The 17934-nt window shown below is 36.6% G+C and overlaps 1 protein-coding gene across 1 annotated transcript in view; it reads left to right on the forward strand.

Moving 5' to 3' along the window:
* The first annotated feature begins 961 nt into the window (after window positions 1–961).
* The window catches only part of LRRIQ1 (leucine rich repeats and IQ motif containing 1), a 111626-nt gene continuing 94653 nt past the window's right edge, over window positions 962–17934 (forward strand). The window contains 9 exon segments of the mRNA XM_059817104.1: window positions 962–1096; window positions 2322–2433; window positions 3446–3540; window positions 4752–4857; window positions 5470–5699; window positions 8338–8412; window positions 8586–9797; window positions 10766–10918; window positions 13164–13314. Coding sequence (XP_059673087.1) covers window positions 968–1096; window positions 2322–2433; window positions 3446–3540; window positions 4752–4857; window positions 5470–5699; window positions 8338–8412; window positions 8586–9797; window positions 10766–10918; window positions 13164–13314 — 2263 coding nt within the window. The 5' untranslated portion in view covers window positions 962–967.

A 17934-nucleotide genomic window follows, 5' to 3' on the forward strand; every position in this document is an offset into this window, starting at 1 on the left:
GTAAGGCGGGGACGCCGGTGGAAGCTCGGCTGAACGAGAAGTGAGTAAGTAGCTAGACAGAGTAGATCGCGGAGACCTGACGGCTATGGGTGCCCTGAGGGGCGGACTACAGCTCCCAGCATGCAGAGGGGTGGCTCTGTGGTCCTTCCGGGAACCGGCGCTGGGCGGGCAGCCTCCCCACCGCGAGACCTTCTGGGAGGTGTAGTTTCTCTCAGCAAGGAACGGTTTCGCGCCTTCACGGCTGAGGTGCGCTCCGCGTGTCCCTTCTCCTGTTCCAGGAGCTGGCGAGGGACGAGGAGTTGCTCGCTACCTCTGACAGAGCGGGTCTGGGCTGCCTCCCCTGTCCCCTAATTGGGGCTAGGGGTGAGGAGAGGGCTGTGGGTTGCGGAGGGAGGGGGAGACAGCAAGGGACACCTCCCCCTTCTGCCTGGATCTATCTACAAGTCTTGTACTTCTGTGGCTTAGGCCACTTCTTACTGCTTTCTCTGTATCATTACAACTTCATCAACTGCTTTCTGGATTCTTAGTCTTATTTTGTAATTGTTAATATGTATTTATTGTTTGAGGCTTGCTTTTTTTTTTTTTTTGCCTTTGCAGCTATTAGGGCTGGGAAAAAAACCCTTGTGAGGCTTAGGTCGTAGCACTGATACTGCTCACAAGGAGTAGCTAGCAGGCAGAGGTTTCTAATATTCAAATTTGGTAACACTTGCAAAATTTAGAGGGGTAGACTGAGGGGTAATTCTCTTAACACAAACTAATTTTTTCTTATTTTTGCTTGTTGGTATGGAGTGAGGTGTTCAGAACAAACTTCTGCTTTCCTTTTCATGTTTTAAGCCAACTGTTCATAAATACAGCTGAATAAACTTAGGCTAAATGAGCACCCTCTTTATTTTGGTTCATGCAGTACTGGAAGTTAGTATTTTCTTTGTGTAGCTTTGTAAGCAGATAAGACGCTGTGGAAAGCAGAATGGCAGAAGATATTGAAGGAATTGAAAAAGAAATAGAAATTGAATTAAGCAGAATCAGTGTTTCTTCCTTTGAAGCAGATGATCCTGACACAGAGGTATCAGACAAAGCTTTGAGTGACAGCGAGACAGTAAGTATTCAATAGGCTAACACTGCTTCTATTTCTGCTTGAAAGTAGTATGGACATTGGATGAACTTTTGAACTGATGAATAAACTTTTTCCTGACATACCTAACCTGAGGATTTCTTCTGAAAAGTGGTCTCAGTAGTATTGCTTCATGAAAAATGTAACCTCCAATGGTGACAGGACAATAAAAGAGATGAATATCAGCATTCTGCTTAAGTGAGAAAATCAGACTCATAGTTAATGATTTGTTTTAGAATCCTCAGAAGCTGGAAGGTTTTATTAAAGCTAATGAGGTAGATTAAATCTGAATGTATAAACCAATGATTCTTCATTTATATCTGTATTTAGATCTTACAAGAGACTATCTTATGTTTGAAGAGTTTCTGATACTAATTTCATATAAATGGGTGCTTCAAGACCTCTTTTTTGGACGACTCTTTACTGTGGAAAAAGATTTTCCTCTGAAATCCAATCAGTTATTTGGGTCCTTTTCAGTTAGTTTAATCTTTCAAACTCGTAGCAAAAGGATTGGTCTGTAGGATATTAGGGTAGATGGTATTGGTCATATGTGCCCATAAATCATGTGTTTGATATGACATAAAGGTTGGCAAAGGCATCAGTGATAATTATTTATGCACTCACATGCTGAATGCCAGCAATGTTTTCTTCAATTTACACATCTGAGAGAAGGCAGTCCATTTTCCCAAATCTTTGCCGTAAAAGTCTTTTGAATAGAAAATATCTATGTAGTAAAGAAAGTTGAAGCATCTGATTTACATGCATACTTTAAACATTAGTAAATTTAAAATTAATTTATTCTTGAAAGAGTCTGAACATTTTTAAGAAAAAGATCGTCTGCATCATAGGTATTCGTTAATTTTTGTCTTAACATTTTTCTGAATTTCTTGGTCCAACACGATTATAAAGAAAATGTTAATTGAAACATGTTTTTGGAGATAGTGGAAGATAAGTTACTAAAATGTGTTCCAATCAAAATTTAATCAGAATGTAATTAAAAGCGAGAATTATTAATTGTTCAGTGGGTCATAAGATAATGGGAAGAGTGTAGGAATTGGGAACAATTTTGGTAGCAGTTGCTACTAAATCTTCATCAGTGCTTTATAGGTGAAGCCAAAACGAGTCTTTATTCTTGCATGTCAGGTATTTACCTCTGGTCTTGGCTGTAGACAAAAATGTAGAATTTATGTGAAACATCGTGTTTTTCTAGATTTCAGATGACTTGCCAGAATCAGTTCTCTCCTATTTAAACTTTATAAAGAGCAGAAATCAAGATACTGAAAAGCTTATACTGCAAGACTTAGAAGATGAAGAAACTACAAGTAAGCAGGAATCACCGTTAACATATTTGTGCACCTTGTATTGCCAGTGGAAGTTAGACTAACAATTATCAGTAAAACAATCCAAACTTTTAAGTAGAGCAAGCAGTAAACCCTATTGCATCAGCTTCTGAATGCATGCTGAAAATCTCTAGAAATAAAATCATGCAATGCTGTCTTCTAGGAATAACATCTGAGTATGAATTGAATTTTTCTAAAAATTCTTCTGATGCTAAACCGTAGATCAAGGCAAGTTGCAGGATCATTCTCTGAGACAAGACCTTGGCCAGACTCTTCATGAGAATCTAAAATGAAGTCACTAGGAACTGAAGTTAAGAGTTCAGATACAACTGAACCCCATAGGATATGTTTAAAGTCTGTCTTTAGAGATATCCAAGCCAGCATTAAATGATATGAGCTTGTAATTGGGAACAATATTGCTGTGTCATCTGTGTGACTGAAGCCAAGCTCAGAGTTTATATGCCAGAGCGCTGGCATTGTCTGTTCCATTATAGTTTTCACATCATCTTGGGTTTATTACTTACTTAGTGTAACAGTCTTTGTGAACACAAGTTCAATATTGTCTGTACATTTTGATACTTGAGGAAGGTTTCTTTTTATCCTTTTTTTGTAATGGACACTTACTCTTCATTGTTTTTGTAGTTCTTTGACAGTTTTTGACCTATCTGATACAAGTTCTACTGTATTTTTCGACACAGAAAATGTTCTGCTGTGTTCTGTGCTGTGGAATTCTCTTTCATATTTGCTATCAATGGGTTCTTACAATATCATTGTGTGTGTTCCAGTTACACGTATTGGCTGCTTTTAATGTAGATAAATGACTCCCATATATATTTAAGTAAAATTGGGGGGGCTTAGGAGTTTTAAAGGGAAAAAATGCTTTATTTTATTTTAAAGAATTATAGTAGCTAAGCAGTATAGAGCAAAACTGAGTACTGCTAAGGGATTTTCTCTCTGTGTACTAAATTATATATTTGTTTTTGTATATCTTTAGGTAACATTTATGGAGTAGTTTCTTGCCATGCTTCAGATTACTTGACGGGATTGGTTCCTGAATATAATGAAGATCCAGAACAATTTAAAAAAGGGGTATTCTCTATTTAAACAATATTTATAGTGCACAAAATTCTGTTAAGTAATATAGATAACTTACACTTGCTTTGTTGACCTCCTAAGGAGACCTATAGATGTGTTCAGTTTTGTTTCTGTCAGACTATCCATAAGGTATTAAGATGAGTTTATATATGTCATTCTTTGGAACTGGGACATCAGCTGTAATACACCATATCTACAAGTTTTAAGATTTGGAATAAATTCTCTGTATCAGTACTTGAGATGCTGAGCACAAAAATCAACAATATCAAATAAAACTGAATAATCCTTTATTGTTAATTATTTGCAGAATATGATCTCTATAGTATGATAACACTTTTAAACTTCTCTAATCTTATTCTTTTTATGATGATCAGGAGGATGTGCTACTATTAATCTTGCTCCTAATATATTCCATTATTTTATAGAAAATGTAAACATAATAATGTCTGTAACTTTCAAAGACAAATCAAGAGTTATGAACCTGGGTTCTTTTATATTTTCATAGGATTTGACTGAATAACTTGCTGAAGTTCTTAGAAAAATATAAACCTGTATTTAATTTAATCACTTTTAATTTGTTGCTTGGCTTTTATTAGTGAGCGCTTTTGCAAACGTGATCTTTTGTTCTCAGAAGACCATTGTTTAGAACAGCACAATTACTTTATGTGACTTCAGCTGCATTACAAATATTAATATATGCCACGAGCATGTGATGAACAGGTGATAAATGAGCAGGAACAGATTACTTCTTGCCAATAAAGAACAATGAAAGAAATATAGCAAACCTTCATGCCCATAGCATTATTTTCAAATAGGCTTCTTAAAAATTTACTCTATAACTAGTTCTTCCCCTATGTGCATAACGGTATTAATGCATAAATACAGTGCTTAGTTCTACAGAAAGTAAAACAAATCACAAATGCAAAACATTCATTTTTCCAAGTCAAAATGTAAAGTATATTAAAAAAACACATAGAAATATTATGTATTTTGGGAAATACTCCAATATTTATTACTCTAGAAGACAGTATTTTGGCTGTTATGTTTGCATTATTCAATGTCTAAGGATTCCAGGCAGTAGTAAGTTTTGTATTATTGTACTTGTCATATGATGAAAAGCTTATCCTTGTTCTGGAAGATTTTTATAATGTTCTGCATTTAAATTTTGCTTCTTGTTTCTTAATTACAATACCAAACTATATTAGGTACTATTTGAATTTGAAAATGAAGACTTGCAGATGGCTACAACACCTAGTTATAATAGTCAGCCTGCCAGTGATGAAGTGGTCACTGATGACCATTTTGCTACAGGTAAGCAAATGCATTAGTCATTTGGTTGAGTTTATCTTTAGTGTCATATCACTATTTCCTGCTTTTTTGTTTTCCTGAGTATCATAACATTGCTTCTAAAGAATTACACGTTACACTATGCAATAGATTTTAATACATTGTGAATTGGACACGAGCAAATGCCTGTGCTTATATTTCATTTCAGGATCACAAAATTATCCTAGTCTTTAATGTCTTGATAGAAATTTGTTTCAAAAAGTACTATCCAAAAATGCTTTAAATAATGTTTCCCTTCACCATGGCCTTTGCATGTTTTGGGGTGGAGTGCATGAGTTGTAAAACTGCTGATAGCCACAGAAGACATTAATCCTGAAGCCAAAATGTAGTCCTGAAATATACATTGGTAGAATAAGCATGGTTGTAGCAGAGTCAGTAAGTGTGCATCATGATAATAGGCCACCTCTGATGGTAGAAAAGACTTGCATTGTAGTTCTGATCTCCTTGAGGATATATATTGCTGGCTGTATCAGCACAGAATCCTTTTCTTGTCAATACTTTAAGACTGTTTACTGTCCCCCAATGCTTATTAGGAAATTAAATAAAAGGTTTGCTTGGTTTATTACAAATTCATAGCTAATGTTGAAATGAGCATAAGCCTTACTCATCGTGAAGTAGAAGAAAAGTATAGACAAGAGTTTGAGCAGTGGGAGAAAAGAAAAAAGGAGCTTGAAGATGAGAAGAGGAAAAAGTGGAAAGCTGAGAGGGAAGCACAGGAAAAACAGAATGAAGAGGAGCATGTAAGAAGGGTGCAGCATCTGGAGGAATTTGAGGCTGAAAGAATAAAGTTAGAGCTTCTTCATAAGGTAATTAATGATATTGAACCCAATCTGTTCCCGTCTAGACTATCTGAATTCAAGATCTAATGTGAAAAAGAGCGTACTATCCCAAACTGTCTGACTGTCCGAACTCCATCTACTTGTGATACCAAAGTGAGATGTAAGACATATTTAAATACAATCTGTTGGGTTTTATGCATTAACTGCTTTGATCAACAATGATTGACTTTGTTGTGCTAAATGTTAAATCATTCTTTAGGCTTTGCCCTTACTAAGTTCTTACATTATGACACCAGCCAAAGTACTGGAAATGCGAGTTGTGCTAAATTACAAATGAAAAATGGTCAGTGTGCCTTAATAGAAATACTTACTCACTTTAGACCTCCCACCCCAATTTTACAGTTAGATGAAAAATCACAGGTGAAATAATCTGAACCAAAAACATTCCATTCACAAATGCTGGTGCTGTGCTTCATCTGGGTAAAAGTTACAATACTCCTTTTTTGTGTCTGTATCGGACAGACTGAGTCAAGCTTAATCTACTGAGTTCTGCCACAACAGAACATGACTCTATATGCTGACTGGTTGCATTCTCAGAGTGTCTAGCAGTGTTTTGCTATAGTGCATAGTGCATACTGAAGGATAAAATTTGAGAACTCTCCACAAAGGAGCATAAGGATGTGAAAAAATGTAACCCTTATACATTATACTTGTGGGGCCACAATATTTTATTATTTAGCCTAAATATTTCTTTTTCTTTGGGAGACGCATTAACACTACATGTTCAGGTAACTAATTTGTAACTTTCTGAAGAGGTGAGCATCTTGGTCCCAGCAAGGTAATTCAAGTCACCAAAATTAAGGAAGGGCTTAGTAATAGAGAATACCTTTGATCTCTGAAGGCCAGTTCAGTGCCTGAGACAGCTACCTTTTCAACAGGCCACCAAATTGATTAGGCTTCCTCTGCTTTTTGATGTCATAAATAATTTTTGGATGTAGAATGGTTTGCTTTCTCTAGAAAAGGTGGGACATGTTCCCATTTGGACACTTTGATAGTGCTGTAGCTAGAACACTGTTTGTGGAGGTGAGAGATGGAGACTAGTTTTACAGAATCACTAAGGCTGGAAAAGACTGTAAGATCATCAAGTCCAACCATCAACTAACACCACCATGCCCATTAAACCATGTCCCACAATGCCTCGTCCACACATTCCTTGAACACCTCCAGCCATGGTGACTCCACCACCTCCCTGGCCAGCCTGTTCCAGTGTTTCACCACTCTCTCAGTAAAGAAATCTTTCCTAATATCCAGCCTGAACCTCCCCTGGCGCAACTTGAGGCCATTTCCTCTTGTCCTGTCACTGGTCACTTGGGAGAAGAGACCAACACCCACCTCTCTGCAACCTCCTTTCAGGTAATTGTAGAGAGCAATGAGGTCTCCCCTCAGCCTCCTCTTCTCCAGGCTGAACAACCCCAGTTCCCTCAGCTGCTCCTCAGAAGACTTGTGCTCCAGACCCCTCACCAGCTTCACTGGCCTTCTCTGGACACGCTCCAGCACCTCAGTGTCCTTCTTGTAGTGAGGGGCCCAAAACTGAACACAGGATTCGAGGTGCGGCCTCACCAGCACCGAGTACAGGGGCATGATCACCTCCCTACTCCCACTGGCCACACTGTTTCTGATACAGGCCAGGATGCTGTTGGCCTTCTTGGCCACCTGGGCACACTGCTGGCTCATATTCAGCCGGCTGTCAATCAACACCCCCAGGTCCTTCTCTGCAGGGCAGCTTTCCAGCCACTCTTCCCCAAGCCTGTAGCATTGCATGGGGTTTGCAGAAGGATATAGACTTCTAGTCTCCTATTGAACAGCATGCTTTTGACCATACATGAAAAGCAGTGCTTAGGCACTTGGGAGATTTTGTGCAACTTGGAAGTGCTAGTTTGTTTATACTGATTCCTTCATATACTTCTGTGTATTTAACCAATTTATCTTCTCCACCAGGAGTTAGGTGGTTCTGGATCAGCCTCTGTTTTTTAGATACTTGCTGTCTGCTAATTGTCAGCCAGATGTAATTCCAGATAATTTGGAATTTTTTTCTGATTGAGAATATGTTGGTGGAGGGGGGAAATGCTATTTATTTGCAAGTAGTGAGAAAATAGACTTGAACTTTCATTTTCCACTGAGAAATAATTTCAATGAAAAAAATGTCTTTAACTTTATTGAACAAAATTCCTGTTTGAAAGATTATATGATTATCAGTAACATACCAGTGCAATTAAAGGGGGACTGTTCATGCAACTTTCAGAGCTTTTGTTTCTGTTATGTTGCTATTATCTGCCTGTAGTTTGAATGTTGCTTTCATAAGCGTAGTTTTTATCTTCAATAGTAGGACAGAATTTGGAGAGGAAGGTGGCAGTTGTTTGGGTCAGTACCAAGATGCTGGCTCTCTGAAGGTATGCATCTGTCAGAACATGACCAAATCTGCATTACTGATCTGAGTGTCCAGTTGTTTATTTTGATCTTCACACAGCTGAGTTTCTCATTTTAATTCAGGCATTCGCAAAAGTGGACTGTTGGATAGTCAAGAAGATGGGGGAGATTGGAGAGGGGGTGTTCTGTGATGTTCCAGGTTTTGTACAATATTCATCTAAGTTAATTTGTTGTGCAGAAACAACAAACTGTGATGGAAGATGAGTTACAGAAAGGAAAGAAAGCTTGGAGAGACAAAATGATGCAACATAAGGTAAGGTTGTACAGTGAGCTTTTGTCAAATGACTGAGGTTCCTATCGTATATTTGAGAATAAATGTTATTCTGGAACAGTTATACACCACATTCTGTTTATTAATGATAAATATGTGCAACACCTGTGCTATTTTAAAAGTAGTTTAAGTCTATCTTACTTGTTTTGGCCTAGGAACAGATCATGAAGCTACAGTTTCAAATGGAAGAGGAAAAAAAGGCCTTGGAAGAGCAGAGAGCAAAAGAAAGACAACATCTGGCAGAACGGAATACAGCAGCTATGAAAATCCAAGCTAGATTTAGATCATTTTTAGTCCATAAAAAATATGCTCCTATCTTAAAAGAATGGAAAGATGAAATAAAAAAGAAGCAGAAAATAGTAGAAGAAATAGAGAGAGAAATGAAAGAAAAAGAGGAAAAAATGAAGAGGCTAATGGAACAAAAGAGGCAAAAGAAAGAAGAGGAAAAAAAAAGACAAGAAGAACTTGAAAGACAGGGATATTTGGAACAGGTGAGGAGGCATGAGGAATATGAGAAAAAGAAAGAAAGCCTGAGACTTGAAAGAGAAAAACAGCTGCAAATAAGAAGAGAAAAACAGACAAAACAAGGAGAAAAAAGAGCAAAAGCTGTGGTGAGTGAAAGCGGAGAAAACAACAAAGAAAACATAAAAAAGGATAAGCAGACAGAAAATACAAAAGCAGTAAGAGAACAGAAGGAGGAACTAAATAGGGAAGTAGAGGAAAAAAAAGGAAAACAGACTGAAATAATGGATGAAACAAATAATTGGATGATTCAAGCAGAAAGAAATTTGACACCAACACGAAATATGCTAGGCTCTGAGAAGAAGGAACACTCTTCTCAAGTAAATAATGAGAACATATACATGAATTCAATAACACATGTAGAAGAAAATTACTCACAAACTAGAGCTCTTAATAAAGCTCCAAATAGTCATACTTCAAAGGATGAATCTGTTAATTTTGGAGCTAATGCCATGGTAGAAAATAAGGCAAACAATATATGCAGCAGTCCACCAAATGTCCAGCCAAATGCTAGTAATAGAGAAGTCAAAGATCAGTTTTCTCAGTCTGAAACAATGGAGAAAACTCTGTTTCTAATGGAAGATGCCAATGAGGAAGTCAGAAAAACCTGGGACAAAATTCAAGATGTAGCTGAGTGTTCCAGTAGACTAATTCTTCCTGATGATGTTGAAAAGAAGAGGGTAAACTGGATGAACACATGTAAATCTTGGTCTAAAATATATGAAGAAAGCCAAAGAAAGCAACCAACTATAAAAAAACGACCAAGGAAAAGTTCAGTTAGCAAGATGCCTCCATTAAGTACACAAAAGATAATTCATAGTGGCCCTTGGAGTACTCTGCAGCAGGTAACTATATAGAGGATTTAGAATGAAATGGGAAGCCATACCATCACTTTATTTTTTTTTTTTTTTTTTAATTTGGTACATCAGCAGAATGCTGTTTTGGAAGAGGAGGAGATTATCGTTGGGCAAGATACAGATCTCAGTGAGATTTCCTCTGCACAAATGCAGAATAAGGGCGATGAGAACGACTTTTGAATTCCTGTGAGCATTGTGGAGCAGGCTGGTGTGGTATTAGTCTTCAGATGATTGATAGTATCTTAAGGCTGTAAAAGGCAGGAACTCCTAGCTCCTATTTTCTGCTAAATTAACATGGTTTTGCCTTTGTATGAGGGTCCGCATTTCAGCTCCTGCTCATCTAGCCCCTTCAGAGTTTTGAGAAGGCGAGTCTCTTCCAGAAGCAAGACATTGCTGATCAGCTTATAGATGGTGTTTTGCCGTAAAGAACACCTTTTGGTTCCCAGCACTTACTTATCTTACTACTTACTAACTTACCACTGTATGCTTGCTCTGTGCTCTCGTCTTGGTGTCCTCTCTGACATGACATACTACACTACACACACTTTTAGTCTGAACTACTTTTGTCTGTTCTTGCGTACTCACTCACTTGTTATTTATGACAGTGTGATGGGAAACAATTCACACTATTAATTCCTTTGCTTAGTGTTAATCTTCCATCCATTCAGATTCAATGTCGTTAGCAAAGCATTGGTTTTATTTATTTTAAGGTGGACGTTAAAATCAAACAGATTGTTTTCATAATAACTTTTCCCATTTAACAGGTCAAACCCATCATTGTCAAACCTTTTCTATATGAAAGGATTAACATATTAGTTGCTTGCATTTTCTAAAGTGTTAATGGAGTGTACTTTTTGTCTCTTTTTCTTTTTAAAGAAAATAACCATAATGTGATATTGTACAATGAATGTTCATTATGCAAACAAATAATTTTATTTATCAATAAATGCATGTAGGTCACAACACTTACGCTTGAAGATTTGCCAGCTTGTAGCCTCTCAACTCTATCCAAGTGTTCAAATCTTCAACTTTTGACTCTGAGGCGCTGTGGACTAGTTGCACTGGAAGGACTAAGTAGCTGCAAAGACCTAAAGTATATCAATGTGGAGGTACCAAGCGTATTTGATTCTTTATTATAACCCAGGGAGAACTGTCAGTTTTTCTGCTTAGGTGGTTATGCAGTTGCATCCAAGTGAATATATAACTTTTATTGCCTTAAGAGCATAGGAATATCAACAAAATACTCCCAAATGTGAACAAAGTTATACCAGCAGATTTGCATTGTATATAGCAATTTGCAATGTACTAAAGCAACGTCCTGCAAATGAATCAAGCTATACTAAGAAAAGTGCATGATAATATCAGTCTAGGATTAGTGTTAGTATGGCACAGCGATAGATCTTCGTTACCTCAGTCTGTCTGATTCATGAGTGGGCAGATGCTGTTTACCATAGCAGGTGCTCAGCTTAAGCAAGAGTAGGTGGAAGGAAGAGTCCTTTGCAATACATACCTTGAATACTAGTTAAAATTACTCACATATATGATCAAGGAACAGTATAATGAGTTACACTAGAGGCATAGTGTCTAGGTACTTGCTACTGCACAGTGTCTTCCATGGCCTTGTACATTTAATGACTAAAGGAAATGTTTTGCTCTGTGATGCATCTTCGTTCCAGAACTTGTCAATTTACATGAAACAACTCAGTTCACGTTTTTTATTTCATGTATTTTAACACCACCATTTCACAAGAAAGTTAATATGCCCTTATTATTCATAGAAATCTTGAATGTTTCTGCTTGCCCAGTAACTGGTGTTCTTTCCAAAGTATGGGGCTTTTGTTTGGGGGTTTTGGGTTTTTTAATAAAATTCGGAGAAGAGAGCTCATAATAATTTTAGTTCAAGGAATGTGTCTGTCCAGTAATTAGAGCTTTGCAATAGGGCGGGTTGAAATACTTGCGTCCTTTTCTCAGTTTTCTTATCTATTCAGAATGTGATTTCTGGGATTTGATAATTTTGGGTACTTCAAAATACAAAAGCAAAGTATTAGTATAAGGGCATAATATATATCTAAGCTGCCAGTCTTACTAAGATTGGTATTTATATGTGAATTTTTTTTAGATCAAATACTGTCTCTTACAGAACAGTTTTGGTTTTGTGATTTATTTTTATTTTTATTTTAAAAGGTTATGCTTTAAATTATATACAGGATTGCTTCTCTGGGATATGTCAGTAATTTAGTTAAGGAGAAGATTCTTAGATATACTTTCAAGTATGCTTTATTAATGAATTAATAATTATATATATTGTTAACAATAATACTTTATACTTTGGCTGTGCCACCTAATGTGGCAGTTGCCTTCCATTCAACAGTAATGAAGAAACAGCCTCTTTTGTGACAGTTTGAAAGAATCCAAGATTGTTTCATTGGTGTTTCTCACATAGCTAAAGCAGCTGCCTCTGTTTCCCTTGGACATTCATTCCTACTTGATATTGCCCCTCATTTCTGTTGATACAAAAGCTAACATTTAAGGCATATCATTTCTCTGCTTGAACTTACTGGTGCAACTGAAGGGGCTGTCCAAGGGCAGGAATCAGTGTTATGGCTTGCAAAGGAAACCTGTACACATCTCTGCCTGCAGCTGAAGATAGCACATAAATCTAGTCAGCATATTAATTCTGGGATAGGAATTAGACTATTTGGCTTAATCAGTTTGTTACAAAGGCAGGGAATTTAAGTTTTGTTTGTTTGAGCATCTGGAGGTGAAAAACAGAAGAAAACAGCAAGGACAGCAAATAGTGAAATAAAAATCTGAGGAAGCATTATTAAAATGGCCTGGGGTGGGTATATGAAAAGAGCAAGCTCTCTTGGGGGAAGAACATTAGCTGAGAACAGTGTTAATGTTTGTGACTCAAATACCTCTAAATGCAGATTTTCACTATTAGTAAATAGGATTCCAGCAAAGTCATAGCTGTCTTCATTAGTGTCTAGTAAACATGATGGTTTCTATGCAGTTTTTAGTTCAGTCTCCCAGGATTTGGGAAGCTAGGAAAGCATATATGGAAAAGACCACTCTGTCCTTAACTTTTCCTTACACTTTTTGTTTCAACTTCTGGGCATTTTCAGAGCCAGACTGACGTTTGAGATATATTTTTGTTCTATCCCCGCAGGAAACAGAAGGCGGTTTCTATGACACATCAATTTATTTTCCTAATGGAAAAAAAGAGATTCCATTACTCCTAGCTAGAAGTTTAGGATAAAAATAATCAATGATGACAATATACCATATTTTTACGCTTAATTCTGCTATTTCACTTGAGATGCTATTTAATAGTCTTATTTTCCTTTGTTGCAGGAAAACAACATTCAGATAATTGACTGTGAAAATCTCGAAAATCTCTGTATTCTGATTCTAAATAAGAACCATCTTTCATCAGTTTGTGGCTTAGATGGCTGCATAAATCTCCAAAACCTTGAACTTTCCTACAATAGAATCACTCGAATTGGTAAGAAAATCAATTAAAATTATTCTACTTTGTATAACAATATTTGTGCTGTTTATATTCAGAATTGTACTTCCCTTGAATTCAGGTCCAGCCAGCTGCTAAGCCCAAGGAGAATGAGAAAACAGACTTAGAACAGACCTGCATTTTAAAGCATACTCAACTTCACATTTATTTGTAGTATGGCTTAGCTACTGCTTTATATTCCATCTACTAGATCATATAGCTATTGTCAGCCAAAGAGAACTAAAAATCTTTCTAGCAGGGCCCCTAATATTACCTGCATTAGCTCAGTTGGAATCTGTGGGTAGCCTGAGTTCAGTTTATCTACAGAAGCAATTAATATAAAGCCTAGCCTTGCAACTGCAGAGAGTTCCAGTGTGTTCCTGACTGACACAGTAAGTAGTTATATAGAAATTGTATTACCTGTCTGAGTCTGTGAACTATGCTAACACTGGACCACAGCCTCTCTTCCTACTAAAGTGCTGCCCTTTCTGGCTCCAAACTATTGTTCTATACTTACTTCCCACTCTGGCTCTTCATTGCTGCTCATTGTCCCAAAGCTGGAAAAAAGAAAGAATCTAAGGTAAAATCGTGCAAATCATTAAGGCACAGCAGGTATGCCAATCCCTATTATGTTTACAAAGAGAGTTCGTTATACTTGTTAGGTCCAACAGTTGGCAGACAACAGGTGTACCTTTAGCATGCAGTCAACCAGTTAGAATTTACATACACCCAGATGACTCAACAGATGCATTAATACATGAAATCTTTGTGCCAGGAGATAGATGTTTTCTGTTGGCCAGACAGGAATTTTTCATGTAGTGAACAAGTGTTTGCCTCTTTGCCTGTATTGCCTCTCTGCTTGTATAGCCACTCACACTGTAAAGTGCCTAAGGGGTAGGTATTGTGTCTCAGCTTCTGGCAAGCCAAAACTATTGCATTGTGAGCCTTGTGTTATGTAGATTTGTTATAGATGTAATCAGGATCCAGAGCCTTTTCTACTGACAAAAGGTGCAGTGAAAATAACCAAAAGCTTTGCTGTATAAGTGGAGAAGCCAGTATTTTGTTTTTAGAATCATGTACAGAGGGAAGACCATTAGTGGTCCCTCAAAAGCAACATTAACAGTTGAGAAAAGGTAGTAGTAAATTGCCGGATCATTACTTGGAAGGGAGCTCTCAGGGCGTGAAAGTAGCAAATTTGCTTCAAGAAGACAGCACAGCAGACAAAACAGAACTAGATTTAACAGCCTCCCTATACTCTAGGGACTTGGGGGTTTGGTGCATGACATACTGTGAAATTTGTAAAGTCCACCAAAATATGGGTGACTGTATAACTTCAGTATTATAAACTTAACAGAGATGAATCTTCAGAGATTTGTCCATTGAAATAAAATCTTATCATCAATCTTATCATCAAGAAAAAAAATGCTTGTGAAGTAATTAATTTTGTGTAAATTGAAACACGAAACGTGAAAAGGTGTCATCCTAGTTGTAGTCTTAGTCTGTGCTAAATCTAAAGATGATACTTGGAAAGACTGCAGAGCTGGGAATGGAAGGGAGATAAGGAGGTTTTGATTTTGATTTTCTTTATCTTCATTTAGACTTTTAATTGTATTTAAAGTATGTGGACATACTTATTTTTCTGCTGTCCATCAGGAAAACAATATAAAACAATTATTAAGCTGATGGATGAAACAGATTTGGATAAGACATTTATATAAAGAAATGGTTTTGACTGGAGACTGAAACAGTATGAACATGGATAATCCAATTCCATGATAAAACACAAGGGCATAGCAAACAGGAAATGGGCAAGCTTAAAAAAAATAGTCTGTAGATTTAGGCGGTTTAATGTTGATATTTTTAATATTTTTAGCTAATATGTGCAAATTTGGAATGTTAGTATTTGTGAACAGTTTATAATACCTGAGAATAAAGGTACTGGAATATCAATGTTTACTGTAAAAGCATATCAGTACCCTGTTGAGAAACAATAAAATAAACTGGTTCAAGAAGCTTCATCTATATCCTTGTGGCCACTAATGCTGGATAAGATTCTTATTCAGGTTTGTATCATTTGTTAAAAATGTCTGCAAGATTGCTGTAAGAATTACATAGTATTAGTGGATGACATTTAGGAATGTGGCATCTGTGTGGAAAGTAGTATCTTCGTACAGGTCAAGTGGAGTAAAATCCTCTTGTACTTTCTCTTTTGTGCAGTGTGGTGCTATGTTTACTGAGTCTCTAATGAATTTGAGTGGGTAAACAAATGTTCACAAAAATCAGCTTGGAATTTGCCTTTCTCATCTCCAGAATTGCTTTGAGGATGTCTGGTTAAAGCAGATACATAATAAAGGATTTATTTTGTACAATAACATATTGGTTGTAAATAGTCGCATAGAATACACAAAAATGCATTTATGGGGTTTAAGAAGTTATTGTATGCCTCCCATCTGTAAATCTTGCAGGATATCCCTTAGCAATTTTGGAAGCTGCAGTACTGTGCAATGTTCTCTGTTCATTCAGCTTTAACAAAGGCTGTGGGCTTTTTCTTAAGAAGGAAGGCTTATTTACGCTTGTAATACTTCTGTTTTAATAACTTATTGTAGGAAACTTCAAGCATGCTATGATTTCTTTTCTCTTCTCCTCTCCTTGAAATACAGCATCAGTAGGGAAAAAATTAGAGTTGCCAGAAAACCCTTAAAAATAACAGTAAAAGTATGAGAAATATGTCTCAATTACGCTTTTCGGCTTAAGAATGCATGATCACAAATTAAGTAATTGTGTCAGTAATACACTGAAGTTCAGTGCATATGTTTGTATTTGGAAGATGGATGCTTTATTTAAAAATTTTCTTACACAAAAAGTAGCATTTTGACTTGAGTCATAGAATACGCTTTTGTAGCATGTCTATATTGCTATAGTATGTTGGCTAAAATCCTGGCAGTGATAAGAATAGCAATGCATAACCGTGGATAGTCGTAAATGCTTCTTCAGACCTACGCTTTTTAAGAGGGTTTTTTTAATCAGACACCTTTCAGTTTTGGGTGGGTTTTTGTAAGTGTTGTTTCATCTTCATGTTCACTGTCAGCTTTAACTCCTCTCTTATTCATATTTGTCTCACATAGAAGTTACTTCAGAACTCCACTGATAGCTAATTAGAGTCCCTAGCTAACAGAGTCCAGCTGCACTTTGCAAATTGCTAAGAGCTACTTCTATAAAGTCCCTCCACAAATCTTGCTGAAACCGTATGTTTTTCAACAGAATACATTTTCCCATATACTGCTATAGCTGTTGTTTGCATCACATGTAAAACAGACAATATCTTCTGGAAATGTGCAGAAGACTTTCATGCTCATTTTTAACTTTGTAAGTGTACAGAAGAAGCATTAAAATACCATCTGTTTGTATTACATTATTCTCTCTTGTGTATGTTTCTGTTGGACTGCATTTGATAGTTTCAGAATAGATTGTGATCCCATTTCATGTAGTCTTGGCATGTCTGTTGCAAGTGACATTCAGTCTAATGAAACAACACAGATGAGGAGAAGGAGATGTAAAAAAGGTGCTTTGTGCAACATTCAGAATAGGAAATTTCCAGATCCTCTATTAACTCCTTGCCTTTTCTTACTCTGCGTGCACTTTCTCCTCTCTGGCCCACTCCAGACTAAGTCAGTGCTTTTTAAGTTTCCAGTACTGCTATGCTGATAAATTAAAAGCAGAGATTTAAGGATTACTATTGTAAGGAAGTTTTGGAAGCTAATTTTAACACTGTCTGGAATGAAATTGTTTTGAGATCACTAGGTGGTGCTGGTTCCTTTTTAATTTTTATCCAAGCATAAAAGAAAATACAGACCAGGATCTTGCATTGAGGATAGTATGTCATGGGCATGTTTGAAATTCTTTCAGAATAATTAAAGTTTTGTATATTTATTTCATGAAGCACAGTTTTGAAGTTACATTATGAGACATTTGTTTTAGATTTAGGATGATATCTCTTTAATATCAGGCAACTGTGTTATTTCCACTAGGTGCTTTTCATTTTTAAATTACTATGATTTGAAGGCCTATATTTGATTGGATTTTTTTAAAGGTACTGCTAGTTTTGGCAGTAGTGTATGTTTTTACTTCTGTTTTCTCCTTATCATTAATTTTATTTTTTCTTTCTCATCTGTATTCTGAATAATCTATGGTGCAAACTGCTCTCTGGTCTCAGAATCCAGTTTATTCTCAGAGGACAATCACAAAGACATTCTCCTCTGTAAAGCTCGCCCAACTTCCTTTTGGGAAGTTTTGGGTGAGAAAAAGATGAAACAGTGTTAGCGCAAATAATCCTGTGACGAATACATGAAAAAAGTAAATTCAGAACTTCCTTATTTTAGATATGGTTTGTAAAGGGTGCTCCTTTAAAGGAGTTTTACTACAGAGGTACAGAAAAACTGCTTGGACCTGTAACAAGTCAGACGCATCAGTGCTCCAGAAAGGAAGCCATTGTAGAACATCTAGCATGTGTAAGACCATGGAAAGACAGTGTGATTTTTGCTGTTGTAAGAGGATGATTTGGAAAAAATTCTATGAAAGAAACAGATGCTGACAGGAACCTTTTCCTTTGTGTCTTTT

Source organism: Gavia stellata, chromosome 4 (assembly GCF_030936135.1).
Source record: "Gavia stellata isolate bGavSte3 chromosome 4, bGavSte3.hap2, whole genome shotgun sequence".
NCBI classification, from domain to species: domain Eukaryota; kingdom Metazoa; phylum Chordata; class Aves; order Gaviiformes; family Gaviidae; genus Gavia; species Gavia stellata.